At 39.8% G+C, this 22,967-nt stretch overlaps 1 protein-coding gene across 1 annotated transcript in view; it reads right to left on the bottom strand.

The window, feature by feature from the left end:
* JAZF1 (JAZF zinc finger 1) overlaps positions 1 to 22,967 on the bottom strand; it is a gene marked incomplete at both ends in the record, with an annotated part of 182,384 nt that overhangs the window by 20,852 nt on the left and 138,565 nt on the right. The window contains one exon of the mRNA XM_084281237.1: positions 6,408 to 6,604. Within this exon, the coding sequence (XP_084137363.1) occupies positions 6,408 to 6,604 (197 nt within the window). The remainder of the gene's footprint in view (positions 1 to 6,407; positions 6,605 to 22,967) is intronic.

Raw genomic sequence — 22,967 nt, forward strand, 5'->3', positions numbered from 1 at the left:
TTGTGCTTATATAAATTTTTGAGTTTGCAAGTCTGCAAAGTGCAGGAGACTTTATTCCACTCTGACAAAACGCTTGTTAAATGCTCAGAGTGAGGCATTCACCTCCTCAGTGAGCAGTCTGTTGCTTATCACTAATCCTGTGCTTAAGTGTGTAGGAGCTGAATTTGTAGCATGATTTACAAAAAAACAAAACAAAGCAAAACAAAAACCAAACTACCCATCAACTCGTACTTGTTTCCATTGACTTGGTTGTCCTGACTCTCAAAGCTAATTTCAAGCACATACAAAATCTTAATCGTGGAATATTTTGCTGCATACTATCTTTAAAAAAAAGCAGCAGACCACAAAAGAGCAAGCTCCCTCTACAGATACCAGCATTGAGCCAATCTGCATGGCTCAAGGAAAAAGCTGTTGCAGATTATCATGTGAATAGTGGATTTAATGGTTCACAGTCTACTCTGATTCACCCTAACATGGAGTTCAGAAATACCACCTGCTGACAGAAACTAAAGAGATTCTGATATAAATAGCAGTTCTGCTCCAAATTCAGATTCATTTGGCTACACACTGACAGGACAGCCATAAACAGAAAAGGTTCGAACACTGAATTCCTCCCCCTTTCAGTCCTCAGTTCATTCTGGGGGGAGGAACCCAGTTATTTTACATTTCTACTGTCCACTTGAAACTCACAAAGTAGCTTAGCTGCACAGATCTCTTTCTTTGCTGGACGGACTCTGTTTAACGTGCTGTTATGGCACTCTGCACAACAGCTGCCTGTGCCATATGATTACTTCATTGTTGAAAGCATAACATATGGAAACTGTACTAAAATGTTAGTTGCTTTGATACCTATGAAGAGGAATGAGCTTTCGCATTACAAAAAGACAACGTATTTTTCAAACAACTCCGAGTAACAAAAATTAAACACACATTTAGAATCTAAACCATATTAGTTTCTGGCATGTCTCTCGCTCTGTTTCAGTGCCCAGTTCCAGTTCCAGTTACTGTTGTGTTTTTGATCGCTATTACCAGCAAACAATGGGTGGCTTGCTTTTAACTTCTGCATTCCCAAAAAAGAAAATGAATAGGTCCAAGAGAAGGCCCTTGGGATTCCTTCATGAGTTATCCAAGGAGGAAAATGCTATATAGGCAAATTGTATACGTAATATCTCATGTCACTGAGATAATATTACTTGAGTTAATCAGGCTTATTGGGAAAACACCCAAATTGCCACACACTGCTTTGCAATCTTCTCCAAACCAAAGCTGCCACAATAAATGAGTCCCTGATGGACCAGCAGTGAGGTGGATCCTTACTGATTTCATTTCTGAGTCCCGATTCCCTTTGATGCAAGGAGAAAGGAGATCCTAAATCGTAACACAGAGTTTCCTCTCCTTTAGATTAGTCACCCGGAGAGGGAACAATGAAGCTCTAAATTATTTCATCAGTAGCAACACTCATTACCACGAGAAGGAAGCTGTAATTTTTTGGTCACTGTTTGGCCAGGAGTTGCATTTGAATACTGAAGCAAATCCAGCCGAATAAGAGGAAAGATTAATGGTCCGAGTTGTAAGAGTCTATTAACTTCATTGCATAGATGCTTACACATACATGATTTTAATCTTAGAAGATATTCTATAACGGTGTAAGTGGGGAACAATTCACCTGAAACTAAATTCACAACAAAACCAAAGATATTTAAAATCATTGTACAGATTTAAGAATTCAGTCGTGCTGGGTATCAAAAGTACTTTTAATTACAATAGGCCACACTAGCTGAGGTCTGCCTTTTTTTTTTTTTTTTTTTTGTCTGAAAATATATTCAATTTCACTTCCTTTCTTTAAGTCATGTACTGTATTTTAGAAAGGCATGGTTCACCACTGGTAAGATTTATTAGAAAAAAAAAGCCCATTTCACACAGTATGTTCTAAGTGGCTGAAGTGATGCAGTTTTAGGGTTACTGACAAAGCTACAAAGCAGTGTTGAATACCCTCAGATGGTAAATATAAAGGTTTCTACATGAACAGCACTAATATGAAAGCCTGAGTTTTCTTTTCCTTTATGTCTAAAAATATTTCTGTTTTGAATCTTTGGGCATACTTGATTATAACTTCACTCTTCACATCTTAGATTCATTAAACGTTAAAGGCAATTCTACAAAGTAAAAATAATTATTGATTTCATATTGCATTTAAAAAAAAAAAAAGAAAGAAAAAGAAAAGGAGGAGGTTGAAAAGTTACAGTTTTCCTGTGGGTGGGAAATTGGGTCATTTTTGTAAATACTAGTGCAAATTTCAAAGAAGTTGGCCATGGTATAGAAAAGTAAAACTTCCTCATGCAGTCAATCAGAAAGGACTGCACATATACGACTCCCCAGAAAGGCATTTATCCTAATTAATAAGATAAACCAACAGTTAGTCAGCTATTTAAATGACAGCTGCAAATCAAAATGGGCCTTGCCAACTCTCTCCTAGGGTCAGCTCTGACCACCCAGGAGAACTTCGCCCTTTCATCTCCTTTACAAGTGGAAGGACTGACAGACGGCTGCAGCTCTTGCAGCCAACCACAGCATCCTCGGCGCTGGCTGCCAGGACTCGCTGCCATCAGCTGCCCAACGCGATCAGGCAGTAAGCAGGTTTATAAACCTATTAAAACTGCATAAATGTTATACTTTGCAATCTATTAAAATCAAAATAAACAGGAAAGGAGGTCTGAGAGCCAATTTCTTCAGAGCAAAATGCAATGCCAATTATGAGGTTTTCAAATATTCCAGCCTTTTTTCTGGGGGGGATGTAGGGGTGAAGGGGACAAGACTTAGGGTCGAACCATTAAAAAGCCAGTTGGTAGTGTTAAACCCTTTCTTGAAGATTTATAAGGCCAAACATTCACTCCAGGCTTAAATCTAGAATCCCACGCCTGGAATCATTAAGAAAAGAAAAAAAAAAGTTTTCATAAAGATGAAAATCATACAGAAGAAAAACAAACAAACACAAAACAGTGGTTTCAGATGAGTTCTGATTTTTGGCACTTCTTCAATGCAAAAGTGGCTTTATTTTATTTTATAAGCCTGAGACTCATTACTATGAATTACTTTTGTAACTAAAATCAGGACCAGGTTGTTTTTTGTAATGAATTACCAGTAAGTCACTATCACTGAATCTTTTCTAAAGCTTTTCAGCATGACCAGATATCATAGTTTTAAAAGGAATGTCAATGCTCTGACTTGCGCTCAAAAGCCAGGAAATTAGGGGTAGAAATTTCATCTGTGAGCCACACAGATGTATAAAAATGTTTAAGAAATTAACAGCGTATGTTAAAGATGCAATGTCAGCCCCATTTTTATCCATAACTAGACTTCATTAGCTTTGTGGCTTTAAAATTGACATTTAAAAATAAAGGCAACACAAGTTTTTGTGACTTAATTGAGCACTTCTTAAATAAAGAGATATTTCAATGTTTGCAGAATGTTAATGCCTTTCCAAAATAAGCTATGTGCTGCTGCTACTTAGCTGTACTTCCCTTGCACCCTAAGGAGTCTATTACTGATGGAAGCCATTTCTTTCACTAAATCCTGCCCGCGAATCCTAACAAGAGCTTTAAGCCTTAAACAATGTCTCCTGGGAGACACTATTGTTGCAACAAAAAATGGAAGAAATTTCTTAAAGTGAACGTTAGGCAATTACTAGAGGATGTAGGTCTTCGGAAGAAGAGAAAACTTGTTACAGCAGAGGGAACAAAAAGCCAAATGTAAGCAGAGAGCACATGCCAGTCACCCCTGAGGGAACAGAGGGGAGGTATAGAAAATTAACTGCTGCATTTCTACTTCCCACCAAAACCACAAATGGGCCATTTCAGGGGACTAACACACACAGAGCTTGCAGATAAATACGTGTCTACCTCATTACCTGGGAAGAGCCTTCAAGAGCACACTTCTTTGCTGAATATTTCTGCTTCTACGTGAATAATCCCATTTATACAGAAGAAGGTGCTGTACATACGCATGCAACGTTTGCAGCATGTATGTGTGTCAGCTTGGAAGCTGCTCAGCTCCGTCTGAGAATTTGGCCCCTAGTCCTTTGGCACAGATTTTTACTGCTAAACTTAAACGTTCTCTGCAGCCAAGCCACCTTGAACTGTTTCTTATCAAATTTCATAAGCAAAATGGGTTCGAGTCTGGTCAATATGTGGATGGGAGACCATTATACGAAATTTATTCAGCTTTGCTGAGAAATGACAACAGCAGCTTGACGGCATCAGGCAATGGCAGGACTTAGCTGTAAGGACGCAGACAGATGACAGATTCAGACAGCTTCATTCAAGACAAGACTACTACATCTAGAAAAGCCAAGACAAGTAGCAAACCTAAACAGAGGACGCAAGTCTGAAGGATGAGGAGGACAACGATTATGTTTGGATTATACCAGTTAACACCAACCCAGACAACACGCTGTCAGACAATCTAAGGAAAAACATCCTCTTTGTTGTCTGAACTCACCAGAAGTCACGTTTACCTGTATTTGAAGATGAGTTAACAGGATTTGCTAAGAGTACAAATCAAATAGGATTGCACAGAAGGAACACAGCAATATTCTTCATTTTCACTGGATGCAGCATGGGGCTTGAAGGTTGTGTAGGAACTGAGAGACTGAAGTGCAGGATGATTTACATACCTTGTCTCCCTGAAATGGATCTTGCCTGGCTATCCTTGGTTTTATCACCTTGCTAGTTGATTGCCATATGTATTTGCACTCGAGGGAAAAAAATTCACACCAGCTAACAACAGACGTGTGAACTGCTTATCTAGAATTAGCCTGCCTGCCTTCCTGGGCTCCCTCTGCAGGCACTGCACAGGGAGGAGGAGAGAGAGGGAGAAGCTCAGCCAGATTGGACTGAGCACCTGACCTATGTATCAGAGAATCACCGAATGGTTAGGGCTGGAAGGGACCTCTGGAGGTCATCTGGTCCAACCTCCCTGCTCAAGCAAGGAGGCTTAGAGAAGGTTATCAGAAAAATCTCAATTCTGCCTATTTTAGGTCCAGAAAAACTTTAACTGGCAAAAATGGAAATTCTGGGGTGAGGCTGCTGAAATATAACTCAATTGATAGCTAACTAAAAAAAAAAAAAAGACCTCCAAGAAAGAGTATCTATTTTATATGTGGTTTTTGCTACCAGGCTATTCCAAATCCTAACCTTGTAATATGGCTCCAAGGGGAAAATTGGAACAAAGGATACAGAAAGTGGAAGCTGGTATTATTTATATCTTGGCAAGCAGGACTCGGTTAATCCAGAAACTCACTTGGCCAAAACAAGCTTATTCTCCTAACTACAGGTAAAACAACATTCTGAATAACTTTAAAAGTTTGAAAAAAATATATAAATAATAAAAATAGATTTTTTTTTAGTAGACTTTTTTTTTCTTTCATGTTTGATGGAGCGTATTTCAAAGATCATATAGTTAACCAATGTTACTGATAAATGTGCAAAGTCGTATTACCTAACCACATCATAAATTAGGCTGCTCAGTAAGAGCTGAACAAAAAGCAAAGCAAAAGAAAGGAGAAATTCCTTCACATCTGTAGTGAAGGAATTTAATCAGTTCATTCCAAATGGGAGATAATTAACAAATTCTTACTTCTAAAATTTCCTGTACTACATTAGGACTTCATCATTTAGCTGTACTCAACATGTTTCCCTTTTTCATACCCCAGGGACATACTGAACAAATGATTCGTTTCAGAACTTCCAAACAGAGTGTCTCAACTACAACTTTTCCACTTCATCATTAATACCAAAATGTTAACTAGCTTATGCAAAACACATGGCAAGGCAGTTTATCAAGGCAGGGATGCTCATGTTATTTCCTAGTAAGAAGAATATGTTGAGCCTATTTATTACAAAATAGCATAGATAAATGTGTCCATCTTTTTAGAAGAAAAAAAAAAGTTATTTAGCCTGAAGTGTATCACCATAGCCTGACAAGATCTCTACCTAATGTAAGCCAGAATGACTTGGGCTACAAGATCTGATTTAACACAGAAAGCAAATTTTAGTTTCTTCAGTTCCTTGGAATTTTAATACCTGGGAGAACCTGAGGAAGACTTGGTTTTGAAGAAAACACAGATCACTTTTTTCATACATTGCTTTTTATTTCCTTTTTTTACTCAGTGGATGTAATATGTTAATACCACCAACAAAGAGAAGATGGAAGAGTGTTCACCACTTAGCTATTCTGTAATCTGTGTGAGAAAAATTACCTATGATTTTGGCCCTCTCAAAGCCTAAAGCTTTTCTGTTTTACTTTTAGAGGTTCTTCTTCCTGATGCCTCAGTACATCTACTGTTCTCTGAAAGCCACACAGAAAAAACGCTAGCTGATGTGGGGATAAACAACACAGTATATGCTTACCTGTAGGAGTACTACTACGAAACGAAGAGGAAGGAGTGATTGGAGGGGTAACTGGAGGAGTAAGGCTTCCACTGCTGTGGCGAGGTGGAGTAGATACATTCCCACGGGATACTGTGCTTGACAAAGTCAAAGAGAGTTTTGGCTGAATCTTTTTCTTCAAAGATTCCTGCTCACGTCGAGCTGCATCAGTCATAAATCTAGAACAAGGACAATCATGAGGATGAGAGGCTTGAAACACTACCAGCACACAAGCTATAGGTAAAGAAAAAAAAAATATATTTTCCTTTCTGTAGCAAAATGAAGCTTCAAACTCAGCCATGACAAGTTCCTCCAGAATACAAAGAGATTTCAAGAATACAAACCTCTCTATCAACTTTATTCACATAGAGTTCAAGATCTGGGGCATTTGTTTCTGATTTTGATATAATTTACATTAGACATTCACATCGTGCACAAGCTTTTTGAATCTCCAACCAAAGATCAGTATTGCACACATCACACTAACTACTCTTAATCCTTCCATTGAAAAGTAGCTGAGTAGCTCTAGTGGAGACAAATGTTAGGGGCAAACATATTGAGTAAGAATGTCAAAATGGTATTAGAAATTACATTGTGCACATCATTTCCAGCTTTGGATAATCACATCTTTTTTTCTTAAGAGTTTTAGACAGTGTTGCCTGATATAAAACATGTCCAATTAAACTGTAATTCCTCAAACAGGAGCTCCCATCTCCTGAAAACTGAATTAGACCTCTGTGCAGAGCTTTGGTACATGCTGCTGAATGCCTAATGCAACTCAAGGTTCATCTCAGTGGGGTGCTAAGAGGAAATTCCACCAGCACAATGCAAGGTGTATGCTAGTAGTACCCTAATTCCAGCAGTGCAACTTCACGCATGGGTTCTCTCACTTGGAACAAAAATTGTTTTTTTTTTTCACTTTTTATTCTGATTCCTTCCAAAAAAAAATAACAGCTGGAAGGAAAATGTCACTTTTATTCTAAGTGAAAGTGCCTACGCACAGTTACACCAGAACATCCGATGCTGACATTTCAAAGCATCACCACTGGCACCTGTGTTAAACCTCACTTGAAAGAACTGGGGATCCCCCAAATGACCTCTGCAACCAGAGATCATGCACCGAGGGTTCCTTTCTTTCACTTCCACTGCACAAGGAGCCATCCTGAAGGATTCCTAAAAAGACAGCCTGGAGTAAATCACCTTTTCTATACAGTCCTCTGTACTTTGTGCTAAAGTATGAACTATGCCTCTCAGCAAATAATACAATACACAACAGTACGTGATACTGAATTATGCCTAAGTTACAACCAGACATTTGTCTGACTTCAGTTAGACAGAATAAGCCAGGTTTTAGTCAAGATACCAGGTTTAAACGACAAGCAACCTGGGCAAATGGTGAAGGCTGTATTCAGCTGAGAACTGCGCTCAGCCTGTGTGCTGCAGTCACCTTGGAGCCAGCTGTCACCCAGAAACTCGTATTTGCAATCCACTAAGGAAACAGATGACAGAAATTACCAGCAATTATTTGTATTGGACTAAGGAAAGGCAACCTGGCTTTCTTTCAATAGTCACACTCTCCTCAGAGGAGCCTAAGAGAATGAGGCAGACCCAGGGATGGAAACAGCAGCAGAGTACACATCCGCAGAGGAAATAATGAAGATGCTGAGTTGCTGTACTGGGCGTAGGTGGCACGGTTTTGGTGGCAGGGTGAGGTGCTGGGGACCTCTGTGAGAAGAGCTTGGAGGCCACCCTGTGCTGGACATGGCCCATTCCAGCCAGCCCCAGCACTGACCCACTGCAAAACATAGCTGAGCCCAGCAGCAAGGGTGGTGGCACCTCTGTGAAAGCACATTTAAGAAGAGGTAGGAAATGCTGGAGGGAGAGAGAGAGGAGGAAACTGAGGGAATGAGAGAAAAAAAAGGTCAGAGGAGTGGGAGATGGGGTGCTCCTGGGTGGAGAGCAAGCACAACCCCGAAGGGACTGCAGCCTGTGGACAGCCAACATCAGGAAAATGGTTTGGAACAAGGAGCAGCAGAGAAAATCCATTACATCCTGACGCCAGCGCCACTTGTTCCCTCACTGAAGGGAGTGAGTGTGACCATCAGTGGTGACAGCGTGGCAGAAGAGGTGTCTGAGTGAAGCAGTGCCCTGGGGACCAGCAGTGCCCTGGGGACGAGAGGGGAGTGATGTGAAGTGAGCCTGCAAAAAATGGCTCCCTCCCCAAATGTTTTAGTGCTTGGCTTTTGCTTCTTAATAACCAATACCTGAATCAAGAGTTAAATATTTCTGCTAGTTGGCAATAAATTAAGTTTAATTCCCCAAAGTGACTCTGTTTTGCTTGTGACGGCGCTTGGTAAATCATCTCCCTCTCTTTACTTCAAGCCAGGAGTTTTCCCTCTCCTGCTCCTCTTGTTTTCTCCTCATCCTGCTGGGGCTGGGGGTCAGGCAGGGGCTCAGTGAGCGAGCAGCTCCGCGGGTGCTTGGTGGCTAGCAGGGGCTAACCCAGCCCTCCACCAAATTCTTGGCACTCTACCTGCTGTGTGACTTGACACACCTCATCGTGAGAGAAGACATGGAAGCAAGCCCTGATCAACATCTTGAATCCAACATAGGACAGGGAGATCTAGTTGGGCTCCATGGAAACCCCGCATTTTGCGACTGCTTGCAGCCCCTGGGCTGTTGAGTGGAAGCTGCGTAGACTCTGCTGGCCATCAGTCCAGACCTGATAGCATTTATGGAGAGATCACTAAGAGAAAATAGCTCCTGGGGAAGGAACAGTAAAGGGTGCACAGGGAAAGGGAGGGGAGGAAGGAAGAAATCGGGTTTTTAGGTACGTGCGCCAACTATGAAAGAAAAAATTGGCCCGGATCTCCAAAAATTGCTCTTTTGAAAAAGAGATTTAGGTACTTTAACACAGCCTCAAAACACTAGGGCATAAAAATTTAACTACCCGTAGAGCAATAAAGCTGTATCCTGTCCAACCATGCCATGAAGGCATTAATAAGTGGATCTTTGCCATGATAGCATCATGCACACAAACTGCAGACTTTAATAAACAGGTATATGACATGACGGCTTATCTTCTTTCAAACAGGGACAATGCATCATGTCAAACCCAGATATGGCAGTTTTATGAAGTTAATATTTAAAAAGCAGATATCCATAGTAACGGCTCAGTTTTATATTTTTCTTCTCTCAACAAGGGTGCAGATATTGGCAAAACAGTCCCCATAGAGAACTCTACATTTCATTAAAGAAAAAAAAAAAAAAAGGATCTCAATAAAACGGCCATTCAGTACACATTTGCTTTTCCTCTAACCAGGAAACATCTAATTCACTATTTTTGGAATTTGTAGCACGATGTGTGCTTGCTTCTGGATGGGAAGCCTTATTCCTCATGAAAACGTTATGGCAACATTATAAATCCTTGAAAACTTGGATGATAACCTCAAGTGTGAGATGTTAAAAGCACCGGCATGAACGCCGTTATTTAATAAACTCAGCCACAAATAACAATGTTAAAATAATATTGAGGTATAACCAGTCTGGTTGAGGTCCATAAAAATCAGGAAAATTTGAAGTTATAGCTGAAACTTCTCCCTGTCCTCTTAACTCACTCCCCTTCGGGCTGAGCAGGCTGGGTACGTTCCAGAAGGTCGTTTGTTGTCTACACTGTGAACCTGGGAGAAACGGAGGGCAGAGTCTGCTGAGAAGGTCAGTTCCTGATACGTGAAGTACGAAATTAACTTCTTCAGATCCAAATCGTCCCTTACGCGTGTTTGCTGAAGCACTGACAGTGCTGAGCTTTTGAAAAGAAAGCTTGTCTAAATGGATTAAAATATAACATTTTAATTGAAACACAATATTATACTCATGCTTAATGATGGTGGTGTTCTTCAAAGCCTATAATATAAGCATTTTAATGATGGGTATTGGATGACATTTCCGACTAAACCTTTAATTTCCATGTTGAAGGTACATTACGGTTGCAGCATCAAGTGCACGGAAATGAAACATATTGGATTTAAGGTTGAATATTGGTCTCTAAATTACACAACTGCATAAAATTTTCCCTGCCTCATTTAAATGCACCAAAATGTATGGGACACAGACAATGAACTGTAACTAAAAAGGGCTGCCATAAGACCACTTAGGTCATATCTCACCTCCTTGCTTAATAGTCCCTCTTGCTATCTTTTTGCTGAGCAAGTCTCCCTCTGCTCTTCTCAAGCCTTATTCCCAGCTCCATAACCTTGCCCTCCAAATCTTATAGCCATGTTCCCTATTGCAGAGGATTGTGTTTGCACCTCGTAATTCTCTCTCTCTCTCTCCAAGTGCAACATACCACATAGGTGCAGCGGAATGGGGAGAATAATCGTTCAGTTCCCTGCCACTCACTGATCCTGTTTTGACAAGTAATTTTTTTTTTTGTGTGCTTCCTTGCAGATGGTTCACAACATTTGGAAGAAGCCTATTCCTTAGAAAGAAACCTCTTCTAGCCCGTTTTTTCTTTCCTCTCCCTTTCACCTTCCTAGGAATTCAAATCCCTGCTCCAAAACACGTAGGTGCAATGATTTCCGAACCAAGCGCTTGCAGCAAACTTTAATAAACATGAGCAAAATATAGTATTTCCCCCTCCTCTCATTCCCTGGAATGGTTCAAGTATTTTTATTGAAACTTTCCCAACAAATTCTGCCTGAAGGAGACACCCAGCACGGAAAAATTCAGCCCAAACAGCTGAATGTTGGCAACATAATAAGCAACCGAAACAGCCTTATAATGGAAAGTATTGCACAACCTTCCATATAGGTGGCAATGCGATACAAACAGCACGAACTGTTGTTAACAACAATAACAAAAGTCACAAAAAAGCAGAGGTGACATCCAAATTAAAACGTTTTTTTTTAAATCAACCCTTTGCAATGTTTGTGAGTATTCCTCCCTCCCAGCCCCCATGCCAAAACCAGCTTCCAGAAATCTCTGCTAAATATACTCGCACGGACTGCTTCAGGATCATGCCCCCGTGTGACTCACACCGTGACGCCGGGGTTAGTTTATCATAAACCTCTTCCTGCGCTCAATTCTGAGACAGCTGAAGCGTTCTGCACTCATACACCCGAACCGAGGGCAAGGGCAGTCATAAAAATAGGCTGCCCTGCAGAATCTATCTTCTTACTGATGGTCAGTAGGGTAGGAGGTGCTCTTTCCTCCTCCTCCTCACTGTTGCAGCTTGTTGATGTGGGAAGCTAGCCCTCTTTGGCCAGATCTACATCCACAGACATTCATATGGACAGTGAGAATGGTGCATTACAGCTACTTTGTGCAACTGAATATTGATTTTCTAGCCTTGGTTTCTTCATGATCTAGACTCTAAAACATACCAACAGTCAAGATGACACAATCACAAGTCTATCATCCTCCAACTCCTGCACACCCACACAAGAGAGGGGAGAGGGAATATGCTGAGTTTGCAGAACAAGCAGATTACACGTCGGAGATGCTCATGCCTAGGACTGCTCCGTAGCATTGTGTGATTGCACCCAAGCTTAAAATAATATTAATAATAATAACAGCACTACTTGACAGTAATAGATATACACCTTGTCCTGTGCCTCACCAATGACATGTTGTACTAGACCATAATAGTAAAAGGGAGTAGAACAGAATTAGTTCTGACCCTTCTTCTCATTATCACACAGATAATTATGGAAAAACGCTGATACTGATGTTCAGCTCAGCTTCATGTTTGCCTAATTTTGTTAGCCTGCACTGGGAAAAGCTCCTCACCTTTCCCAGAACACGAGAAACCAAGCGGCTGTGCTTCCACCACTCTTATTTCAGCAGGCTGCTCCCTAACCCAACAGTTGGTCAACTTCAAGATTGATTGGAAAGAGGAAAAAAAAAACAACACAAGGTGCTTCATAGCAGATTTGTGCTGTCTTCTGGTGGTATTATATTTAGGTTAGAAATGGTGAAATTTGCTTGTCAGATGGGCCACCCACCAGCTTAACTACATACTGAAGGCCACATATTGATTCTCCTGCTAGGCTTTACACCTACCAAAGTGCTCGTTATGTATTTGATTTTCCCCTCAATCTTTTTCCACTTTTGTCCCCAGATGTGCGTGCAGTTCTTTGTCACTGCTGTATGAGGAGAAAGGAGGAGGTGGGGATGCTAAGTTTAGCTCCTAGCATTCCTCCTATTAGTAGTGTTTAGGAATTTAAAAAATGCTAGGTGTGAAGCCCCTCTAGTAGTACAGTATGTTAAAACTACAGGAGACCTCTACATTGAGGAGGGGGTTAGGAGGGTCCATTTCTCATGGTGGGACCCTATTTCAGGAGGGTGGGGCTCTGCAAACCCTTGAACTTCTTAGTCAGGAACTGTCTCTCCCCCACACCCTTTGCTGCCCCTACAAAGCAGCGAGGTTTGGTTCAGCTAACACTGGGAAAAGGAGTCAATTGTTAAGTTGAACTGTTATCGGGTTAAGTAGAGATCTGGTGAAACCTACACTGCTGGAGCTCGGCAGTAGGCTGCCTTGTCTCCTGGGAAGGATGGAAGGCTTTTCTCAGCTGAACTTCACAAAACTGGGCCGAAGCAAAGACAATCCATGTCCTCAGTAATGCCTTGCACACTATTTACTTGATAACGAGGAAATAAATAGATAAGCAAGTTTCATACCATTACTCAAATTATTTGAGGAACCTTCTCAGCACTTTCACGTACCTTTCTTCGTAGTCTGGGGGGAAACAGAAATATCCTGCAAAAACACTCTGGAAAAAAAACCATGTTGCTTCACAGAAGCTATCAACCACTTTTTCCTTTAGAGATCTTCCATTACAGTCTTAGCAAAACCCTAAAAAGAAGTGTCAGTGTGACAAAGCCCGATAAAGACGCGTGCATAATCACACACATTCCTCCGCCAGTATCCGCGCATGCTAAAATGTGTGATTTATACGAAACTCCCTCTAGCTTTTTTTCTGATTTCACAAAAACATCCAAAAATGGGGAAGAAAAACCACAAAATAATAATTCTCAATTATTTCCTAAAACCTGTATTTCATAACAGACCCTAAGCAGACCGAACAACTCGTTAAAGGGCTTTTCTAAGTTTCAGGAAAAGAATTCTTCCAGCCCAAGATGCAGTATAGAAACACAAGGCATCTGTGTTGGGCTTCAGCATGGCACATTCACGAGATCAGGTCTTACAAAGGAATTCAGTGTTCATTCTCCATGCAAGTCTTACCAAGACTGATCTGTTAAAAGCCTTCCCTATGTCCTAAATAAGGAATATTTCTGACAAACTGATGACTATCTTAGATAGACAGGCCAGAATCAGATTTCTTTTTATTATTAGTCCTAGGAATAATTTAGTGCTGGTACAAGTCTTTCATTTCCATTATTCAGACTATTTTCTCACGATGTTAGTATTATTATCACCACAAAACCAGATATAATGGAATACAAAAACATTTTTCTGAATACGTGCACCTTCAGCAGTTGTATTACAGGTTATGAGGATGCCCACGTAACAAAAAAAAAAAAGGTGAAAAAACAGACTTTGCATTGCATTTTTGCTGCAGCACTGATAAGACTAGAACACAACATGCAGTCTTGTTCACATTGCTGTCACTACACTCAGGGTGCAACCTGGGGAAATCTGTTCAATATGAGCAAGAGTTCACTGCATTTAATTTAATTGTCTGCTCGTCACACACATTCTTAAAATATACAATAAAATACCCACCAAGTACATGTTTTGTGCTTCCAGCATGGAAAATTGATTCAAAAGATTGAGTAATTTCACATTTAAACATATGTAAGTAGAGCTAATGGACGGTGACATGCCAAATAATCTATTATCACTCCAAATGAACGAAAATAAAGCAGCAATTACTTAATCATCCCAAACCATATACTTCCCCAGAGTAAAATGTGTGTTTATTTGCTGTTGGTCAATACAAGCAGGGTTAAAAGTACAGAAAAGGAATTTAGTCTCTCTCTCTTTCATGAATAAACAGACAAACTTCAGTGTGAATTACACGTCACATTTAGGTTAATGTAAATAATTAACACTGGACATAAGCCCTACCTTCCCATTTTTCTACATTAATATTTTTTGTTTTGGTTATTTTTTTTTCTGCCTTTTTTTCCCTCCATTCTTTTTGTAAGACACTTATATTTACTGTACTGTATCAACTTTTCACAGGGCAACAAAGTAATTAAATTAATTAAAAAAATAATAACAAAAAATCAGTGTTGTACATTTCCCCACCATAAAAGCAGCTGTTTACTTAGAAATGTTTTGTTCTGAACCTTCCAAAAAAGGATATTGTTTATTTATAGCAAAAATGGTATTTTGACCTTTTCTTCCTTCAATTTGTGTAGGTCATGCAGAAAATGCAAAATCCAGGACTATGTCCGATTTATTTATTTATAATTACATTGACATAAAAATTCTGCCCTGCACAGAAAACATTAGAACAATAATGTAACCAGAGAAGATGAAGTCTTTTTTCAGATATTTCATTCATAATGAAAATTCATTACTTGTGCTGTGGACTGACGATGGGGACTAGAAGAAGACAAGAGCCCACAAGGGTTTTCTGCTTTTGTTAAAATAACAAATAATATTTCTATGCTTAAAAAAAAACCCACACAACAGCAACAAAAAACAACAGAGCTCACGGAAATCAACTTAAGAAAGCTTCCCAAACATTAGAAACATATTTCTATCTCTTTGTTTCTCTGCCACTCTTTTTCCACTCTATTTTGATGTGAAAGAGCAAGTTACAGAAAGGAGCTATAACTTGTCTGCAACTTCAGATTTCTGTAATTTCCATAGCGCGAGATGCAGGAAGGCAACCACCATTTGTCATGATAGTGTCACCTCTTTCACAAATAAAGAGTTTACAAAGTTGTGATAACCCTCTCAAGCATATCCTATCAGCATGATACTATGCTGTGCTCTACCTCTAGGTTGAGTTATTAGTTATCAAACTAATTCTAGAATTTTGCTGTTGGCAAAAAAGAAGCATTTGGATGGCACGAAACATTTGCAAGGTTTCTCATATTTGGGCTAGGTTTCCAAATGCTGCAGCAAACACTTGCCTTTAGCGTAATGTAGCAGTTGTCATTTCATAAAAAATCCTCCCTGCATTTACTGACTGCCTCATTAGGGCACCCCATCAGCCGTGGCTTTGCTTATGATCATTAATGAACAAACCAGTCGCTGCCCACTTCTAACAACAGATATGGACTAGTGCTTAATTAATTGTTAAATATAACTTCAGAAATCTTTATATTTCAAATTATATCCTAGCTAATATACAAGAACAATCTAATATTATAGCCATAAAATATTACAAAACCCCAAATTAGAATTTTAATTGACATCAGTAATGTGAAATACAAAGTTTCACTGATAAGAGTTTTTCCAATAAGACATATATTAAAGTATTTTTAAAATAAGACTTTAAAAATCCACACTGTCACTTTTTAAATTTGCATCACATATGCAAAATGAACAAATTCATTTTCTTGGCAGGAAGTTACTATACTGACTAAAGATGATCTCACATGAAAGACTACTGATGGTATCTTTTCAGTAATACTCTAACTTAACATATCACTTATCCAATTTAAATATTTTAAAGACTGTTATTCTGTTATTTTTATTTTTTTACTTGTTAGGCTAATCTGTACTTTAACATGAACTAAATGCAAAATTCTTGAAGGCAGAATAAAAATGTAACATTTATGTTAATGGGAAGGAAGTACAGGGGAATGATTTATTTATTTCTTTTTTCATTTGTAGAAATTCTAATCTTTAATGCCCAGTCTCTTTGAAGACGGTGAAATTAGGCTGCTCATAGAATAAAAAATAATGAGTCTGTATCTCCTGAGTTTGACTCAAATCTGAAAATAGTTCTTATGTGAGACTTAAGTAGTGTACCAGCCCTGCTCTGGCTCACTGCACAGGCTCGAGTACTGTCAAATTGCCTAGTTCCAGTAGGACATTTTACTTTCAGATGTGCTTAACCTAGAATACCGTATTTTTTTCCATTACTGGTCCACCCTCTTTCCTTCTTGAAGAGTTTATTGTAACTATTTATGTAAAAACAAGTTCTTGCAGTCAGCCCTACAGAGAAATAGATCTGTGTATTCGTGACATCCACTTTTACTGTTGGACTTAGTTTGGTTTTATTGATGCCTCCAGGACTTTTAACTTTAAGAAGCAGGGAGCTGAAATGTCAAGTATTTTATTCCTGTAATGTTCCATTTATGTCACGGTATTCTTGTGTCATTTCATACCAAGTTCTTCTGAGAATTCAAGTCAACACCCAAAGACAGATTCATCAAGGAAGAAGTCAAAAATAGATCCTACCACAAATCACTGCTTATTAGCTATAAGGATGTCTAATATCATCTGCATAAATAAGCCAGTCTTCAATAATTTATACAGTATTAGTCGAATGCACTAACCAACACATTTTCCGGTCTTGCAGAAATGCATCACATACTGCCTATAGTGGCTCCATCAGTAGCATCTCTACAGTAAGAAATCCAAGATACTCGTTCACTGAAATATGACAAAAAGAAGCTCTGGTAATAATAATCTGCATAATAAAAAAACTCTTAAGACCTATAGTTGCTGATTGTCTTTTAAATACAAAGACCCCTAAAATTTCTTACAATGCAGTCACCATTTTATTTTATTTTTAAACAAAATACTGCATCTATCTGGGAGGACAATGATACAAAATACAATTCTCCCATTAAGAAGGATCATTCAGCTCAAAAGATGCTGTTCCAAGCTTAAAACCTAAGTGAAGATTTAGATGGAAAAACATTTTTAAAAACTGATTTATAAATCTGTATTCAGAAGACTGGGTGGGGTGAAGCTTATAATGGAAAATTGCAGCAATCTTAACATTAGGAATGTGAAATGTCTGGTCTTAATAAACCAAATTTTCAGGCATCATGAGTTGTTTGGAAGGACGATAGCAACTTGCTAACAACTCACCCTTGCTGAAATGGCAAACTGAACAGTCCCAGTGTTCCAGACTCTGCAGCAATTAGTCACACATCTGTAAAATAGCTGATGTCAAAGATTCCTCCTAAAAGAAACTTCAAGGTGAAGGTAGACAAGGGAAAGCAGAGTAGGAAGAAGATAACCATCATTCATGGGTTTTGCTCTTTCATGCAAAAAGAATGAACTCTCATTTCTGTAATTACATGCTATTTTTAAAATATACCTTTCTACACTTCAAGCTGATTTGCCTGGAGGAACTGACAAAGTTAACAGTTCATTATGTAATCACTGTATTAGGAAGGAAAAAAAAAAGAAAAGTACCTAAGAATCAAGAATAACTCCCGAGGTCCCCTTATTCAGCTGTGAGGTACAAAAAGAGATTTGCATTTTGAAACTTTGGTGTCCCATTTGTCCCATTAAGTCTCGGGGTGTGCTATCGCACCAGAACCAGGCACGTACACGAAAGCAGTAAACTCCCTGGTTTCGCCCGGTCTGCCAGAAACCATTTCCATCGCTTCCCTCCCACCTCCAGCTCGCAGCGAGCTGCTGAAAGCAGCGAGACCCTGCGAGGATGCGGAAGAAAGGCCTGACATCTGAACAAGGCACAAGGCGCTGCCTCTCAGGCAGACAGCAGGGAAGTTCCTTCAGCCCTGTTTGATCTGCTTCGCTGGCGTGGCTGCAGAAAGCCGGGTTTTCATTAGGGAAGGGGGGAAAAAAAACAAAAACAAAAACACAACAACGTTGAGATGCTGCCCGCTAAGCGAGGTTACAAATGCACCGTAACACAAAGAGCGAAGAGAAAATATATGGTGTAATACAGAAAGGCCTAATACTTGTCAGTGGAAAAAAAGTATAAATGACTATTTTAATTAATTTCCTAATGTAAAACACAGCTGTAGTAATGTTGGCAAATATCACCTGCCTGTTTTAAGTTTGTTAAATGAAATCATGCTCTTTAATTGGGTCTTAATGTACAAAAGTATGTTTTATTTACTTTTTATTACAATATCAGCATTTTAACTTTCAGTTTGCTTGTGCAAAAGCTTTATAAATTACTTGAATCACTTAAATCCGAATACTATAATCTGCAGTTACAATGTACCAGTTTGAGTTTCAACAATTAAATGCCTTTTTTGTGGACTCCCGCTGCTATGTGAACTAGCTGTAGGCTATTAAAATAATGAGTCCGGACTGAGTCATCTGATCTCGGGCTCGGTGCAAAGCCTGAGGAAAAGGACTTAGCCCACAATTCCTACTCTGTTTACCAGACTGCGACCAGACCGCTGGCAGCCGCGCCGCCGCTCCCTCCCCCTCACGCCGCCCCAAAGGCGGTCTCACAGAGCCCTCTGCAGGCCGCCCCGGCCCCAAGCCACAGGCCCACCTGCTAAGGGACGGGCCCCAAAGAGCCCAGAGCACCCCAAGATGCAGGGCTGGCACCGACCACGCTGCCCCTGCCGAGCTGGGGTGGCTGGGGAGCTGTGGGGAGGATTTTAGAGGTGCTCCGCACAGCGCCTGCCTGATGCCAGGGGGTGGGAGGGAAGGGGGCTGGTGGCCCCAGCCATGTGGTGGTGTTCTCCATGACCTCCTTCATGTTGTACATCGGTTCAGAAACATCACCAGCAGCACCAATTTGCGACGGGAACGGTGAAACTGCCGACCCTGTCACGCACTGACATGCAATTTCCCCACCGCACCGTGTGTCTGCCTACCAAATCCCCACAGCGCGTGCACATTACTACGTTGCCTAAAGCACTGTCTGCCTACCTCGGCTCAAACGCCCAGCTGGTACCCAGGGGGTGCTGGTGTAATTTTCCTGTATTATTTTTAAGTTGGTTTGTGTGCCAAGAAGTGTACTTTATCCACTTCCTTGATCTTTGCAGTTTGTGCTTTACGTAATCTTACAGCATCAAAGATAAAGGGAGAGCTTTCTCTAACTAATCTCCATAGCTCTTTCGGTAGATTTACCATCATCATTTCCACTTACTACTCTTCTGGAAAAGAAAAGAGCTCTACAGTTACAGTTGTTCCTTTACACCCCCGTTAGGTTTACACGTATTACCAATCCGTACCTGCATTCCTGGCCCTCCAAGTGACACGTGTGCCCTATGCGTCATTCCACCACTCCTCACATAAGGTCCTTTTAATTCCTGCCCTCTCCAAACCACACTGCTGCTCTGGTTCGAGTCATCAGCCCTCATTAAAAATTGATTTCCCCGATTTAGGTAGCACTGTATTTTCGGCTTCTTCATGTATATTTATAAATACACACATACAAATACGTACATGTATGCACATATACACTATTGCATGCATATTTAATAGATAGAAATGAAATATATGTACACTCACTATGCATCTATGTATATTCTTTTTGCATTTTAATAGCCTAGTGAAATCACTGCTTTCAAGTGCCAAAGTAATCAAATAAGGAAGTTTAAAAAAAAAAAAAAAAAAAAAGCGGCCAAGATAAAACAGCTTGTGGAGTGCTCTTACTCACAGTGTGCAGATAATGAGATTCAGCACACACAACAAAGTTACCAACCTGTATGACTCCAAGTCTGCCAGTGTTTCTCTAAGGTAAGTCCTGATGAAAGAACCAATGTGGAGAGGAGAACCATGGCAGTTATATAAAGAAGGAAAATGATCTAACCCCTGTAGTTGCACATACATATATTTATTTTTAAACTTGGTTTAAACTCTAGAGACAATTTGAAACACTAGAGACAACACTGTGAAAACATCTGAAAAGCTCACAAACCAGAAAGTAAGCAAAGAGAAACTTTGCTATTAGTCAACTTTTGAACCATAGTAACTTGTGATCAGGTCTGATGTGATTTTTGAATTTCTGATGTTGTCTATTCTGAAACACATTACCAGACAAGCACAACACTTCCCTGCATCCATTTCTGCTTCCAGAAATACTGTCAAGCAGAGGGAACATGCCATGGCAAATTCAGAAACACCCTCAAACCACCACTACACCAGCACCACCAGTGTTCAGTCAGCGCTCAAGACACTATCCCACTGCAATTCCTATTTCATTTTGCCTACCTGCAAATAGCAGACTCAATAAAATGCCTCACATTCAAATTACTGCTCATCCTACATAGATTCTAAAACCCACCAACAAGCTCTGTGTAAACATCAGCCGTGTTTAATAGCTGACCTGGCTGACTACAGGGACTTGAAACTTTCCTCTGGCCCAGTCAACTAGCACAGTGGTTCCACAGCGTATGCTTAGTGGTAACTCGATGGTCTACAAAATTATATTAACCAGTTGTTCATTAGAAACCACAGGGCAAGATTTGGTGCATTATGGTCTGGGAAAAATATTGAGGGTTGGCTCTGGTCTGCTGAACTCCTACACTGGAGAATTGCTGTGCTGGTGGAAAGGCACAGGTCCAGGCCTTGCTGCCACTTCTGCCCCAAGCATCACAGACACATCCATGAGGGCATTTCTCACTCACATGCTTGCTCCACATCAAGCCCAGGCCAAGTGGCCCTTCGGCCAGGGAGCAGCACGGGAGGGGCAGGCTGCCAGCATCAGCAACATCAAGGAGGTAGAGAGAGTTAAAAAGCAGACAATGAAATAACTTCTCGTTGCTTTCTTCTCACAAAAGTTTCCACAAAATTTACTTTGCATATTATTAGGACACTACTGCCTTTGGAGAGGGAAGGACTCCCCCCCCTAATGTTTTAGATACTCATTTTTTAAACTTAATTTTGTTACAGGCTAAAAACCTGTTAAGCCCTACACACACACTCTCTGTCCACTTTCCAGTCTCATCTGCTGTATTCTTATTGCATAAACTACCCCAAAAATGCTAAGAAACAGATGAGCTGCATGAACTTTTCATTTCCTAAAACCTGTGTCAAGCACCAGAGCAGTCATTTTACAATTTACAATTTGCCCTTGGAAACAACCTATGGACTGCTGTCACTGCAAGCCAGTGCCAGCTGATTCTAAGGCTTTTTATTTACAGATGAACTACTACGTAAATCTGCATGCTTTTAGGATGGTGAACCAACGCAAAACACTTTTCATCTTGCAAATTGTTAAGCAAGAGCTTTTAATCCTCAAACATAGTCCCTGGATTTAATCCAAGTCCTCAGAAACATTTCAGGTGCTCCTAAGAGTAGCTTCTTAAAATGTTTTTTAAATTTCTAAATTTATCAATAATAATAATAATGATGATGATATAAAATTTACAGGCTGTTCTATTCATAAGCCTTAAAGCAAACCTCAGATCACAGTTCAGAATGACTAAAAGGTAATAGCAATCCATCTTTGCAAGAAGAGAGGGACAAAGAAACTTTGTTGCTTTGAACATTTCAAAGGTGGCAAAAGGAATTTTGTTTAACACCTACAAATGCAAAGGTTGTGTGATGAAGCGTCTTCCCATAATCATTAGCTTTTTCCTTCCATGCTAACATCCTTTCCTTTTTTTCTGTCCAAGCCAATTTTATGACCAGTTTTCATTCACAGAAACCAATTTCTACTTGAATTGCCACTTCTTTATAAGAAACTCACAGCATGACTAAACAATATAGGAACAGTGCGTTTTCCAACGAATTTTATTCAAGAATTTTTAAAGCCACTGGGATTTTCTAGATTGCTTGGATATGCTTACCCCTTGACGCAAATCCCTTTCTATAAAGGGAAGAGCTCTGAAACTGCCTTTGTAGTATTTTCCTACATAAGTTGTGAAGTGAATGCTCACTTATAATCAATTATAATAGTTAAATTCCTCACTGTCTCATAATAAATAGTATCTATTGTGCTACATAATCGAGAGGAACAAATAGAATCCTCTATGCAGGGTTCACACCCCTCCCCACAAAAAGTCTCATAAAGGTCTGAATTTTTAAAAAACAAAATGTAAATTTAAGAAAGATATGAATTTTAATGACAACGATGAAAATGAGAGTAATAAAATATACTAATTTAAATGTTAAAAGCATCTTAAATTGATTTTGGTATTGTCCAAAAGCCCTGGATGTCCCATGCAACCTAAGAGGTTCAGGGCATCTTTCAATAGCTGCAGAATAATTATTGCAAAGCTTAACTTAATCCCACTTTGATAACTCTAAATGATATTTTCAGATGAAATACATTGGAATGGAGTTGGAACACACTGCTCAACTGGAAAATTCTTTACGCTAGGAGAGTCAGAAGACTTAAGTAGATGCAGTATTTTTACTTGCTTTTGCTGGAAATTGTTGTAAAGCATTGTAGTTCACCAACTACAGTAAAAATGAGAAGTAAAAATTGAGAAATACGTATTTGCAGTAAAAACTGTGACACTTAGCACTGAACTTCACCAGCAGCGTCCCCCCCAAAGTTAGCTTCTTCCCTCTTCAGCAATAATAAACTTGACAACGATGCAGACTGGCCTATTTTCAGTGGCAACATAGCAGCAACATGCTGGAGCAGCTCAGCACCATTTTTATCCTCATCTCCCACTGACATCGGAGTAATTGAAAACACTTGCCCGAGGTGCTCAGCAACT

The sequence above is a fragment of the Netta rufina genome, assembly GCF_964035555.1.
Source record: "Netta rufina genome assembly, chromosome: 2".
In the NCBI taxonomy this organism is placed as follows: domain Eukaryota; kingdom Metazoa; phylum Chordata; class Aves; order Anseriformes; family Anatidae; genus Netta; species Netta rufina.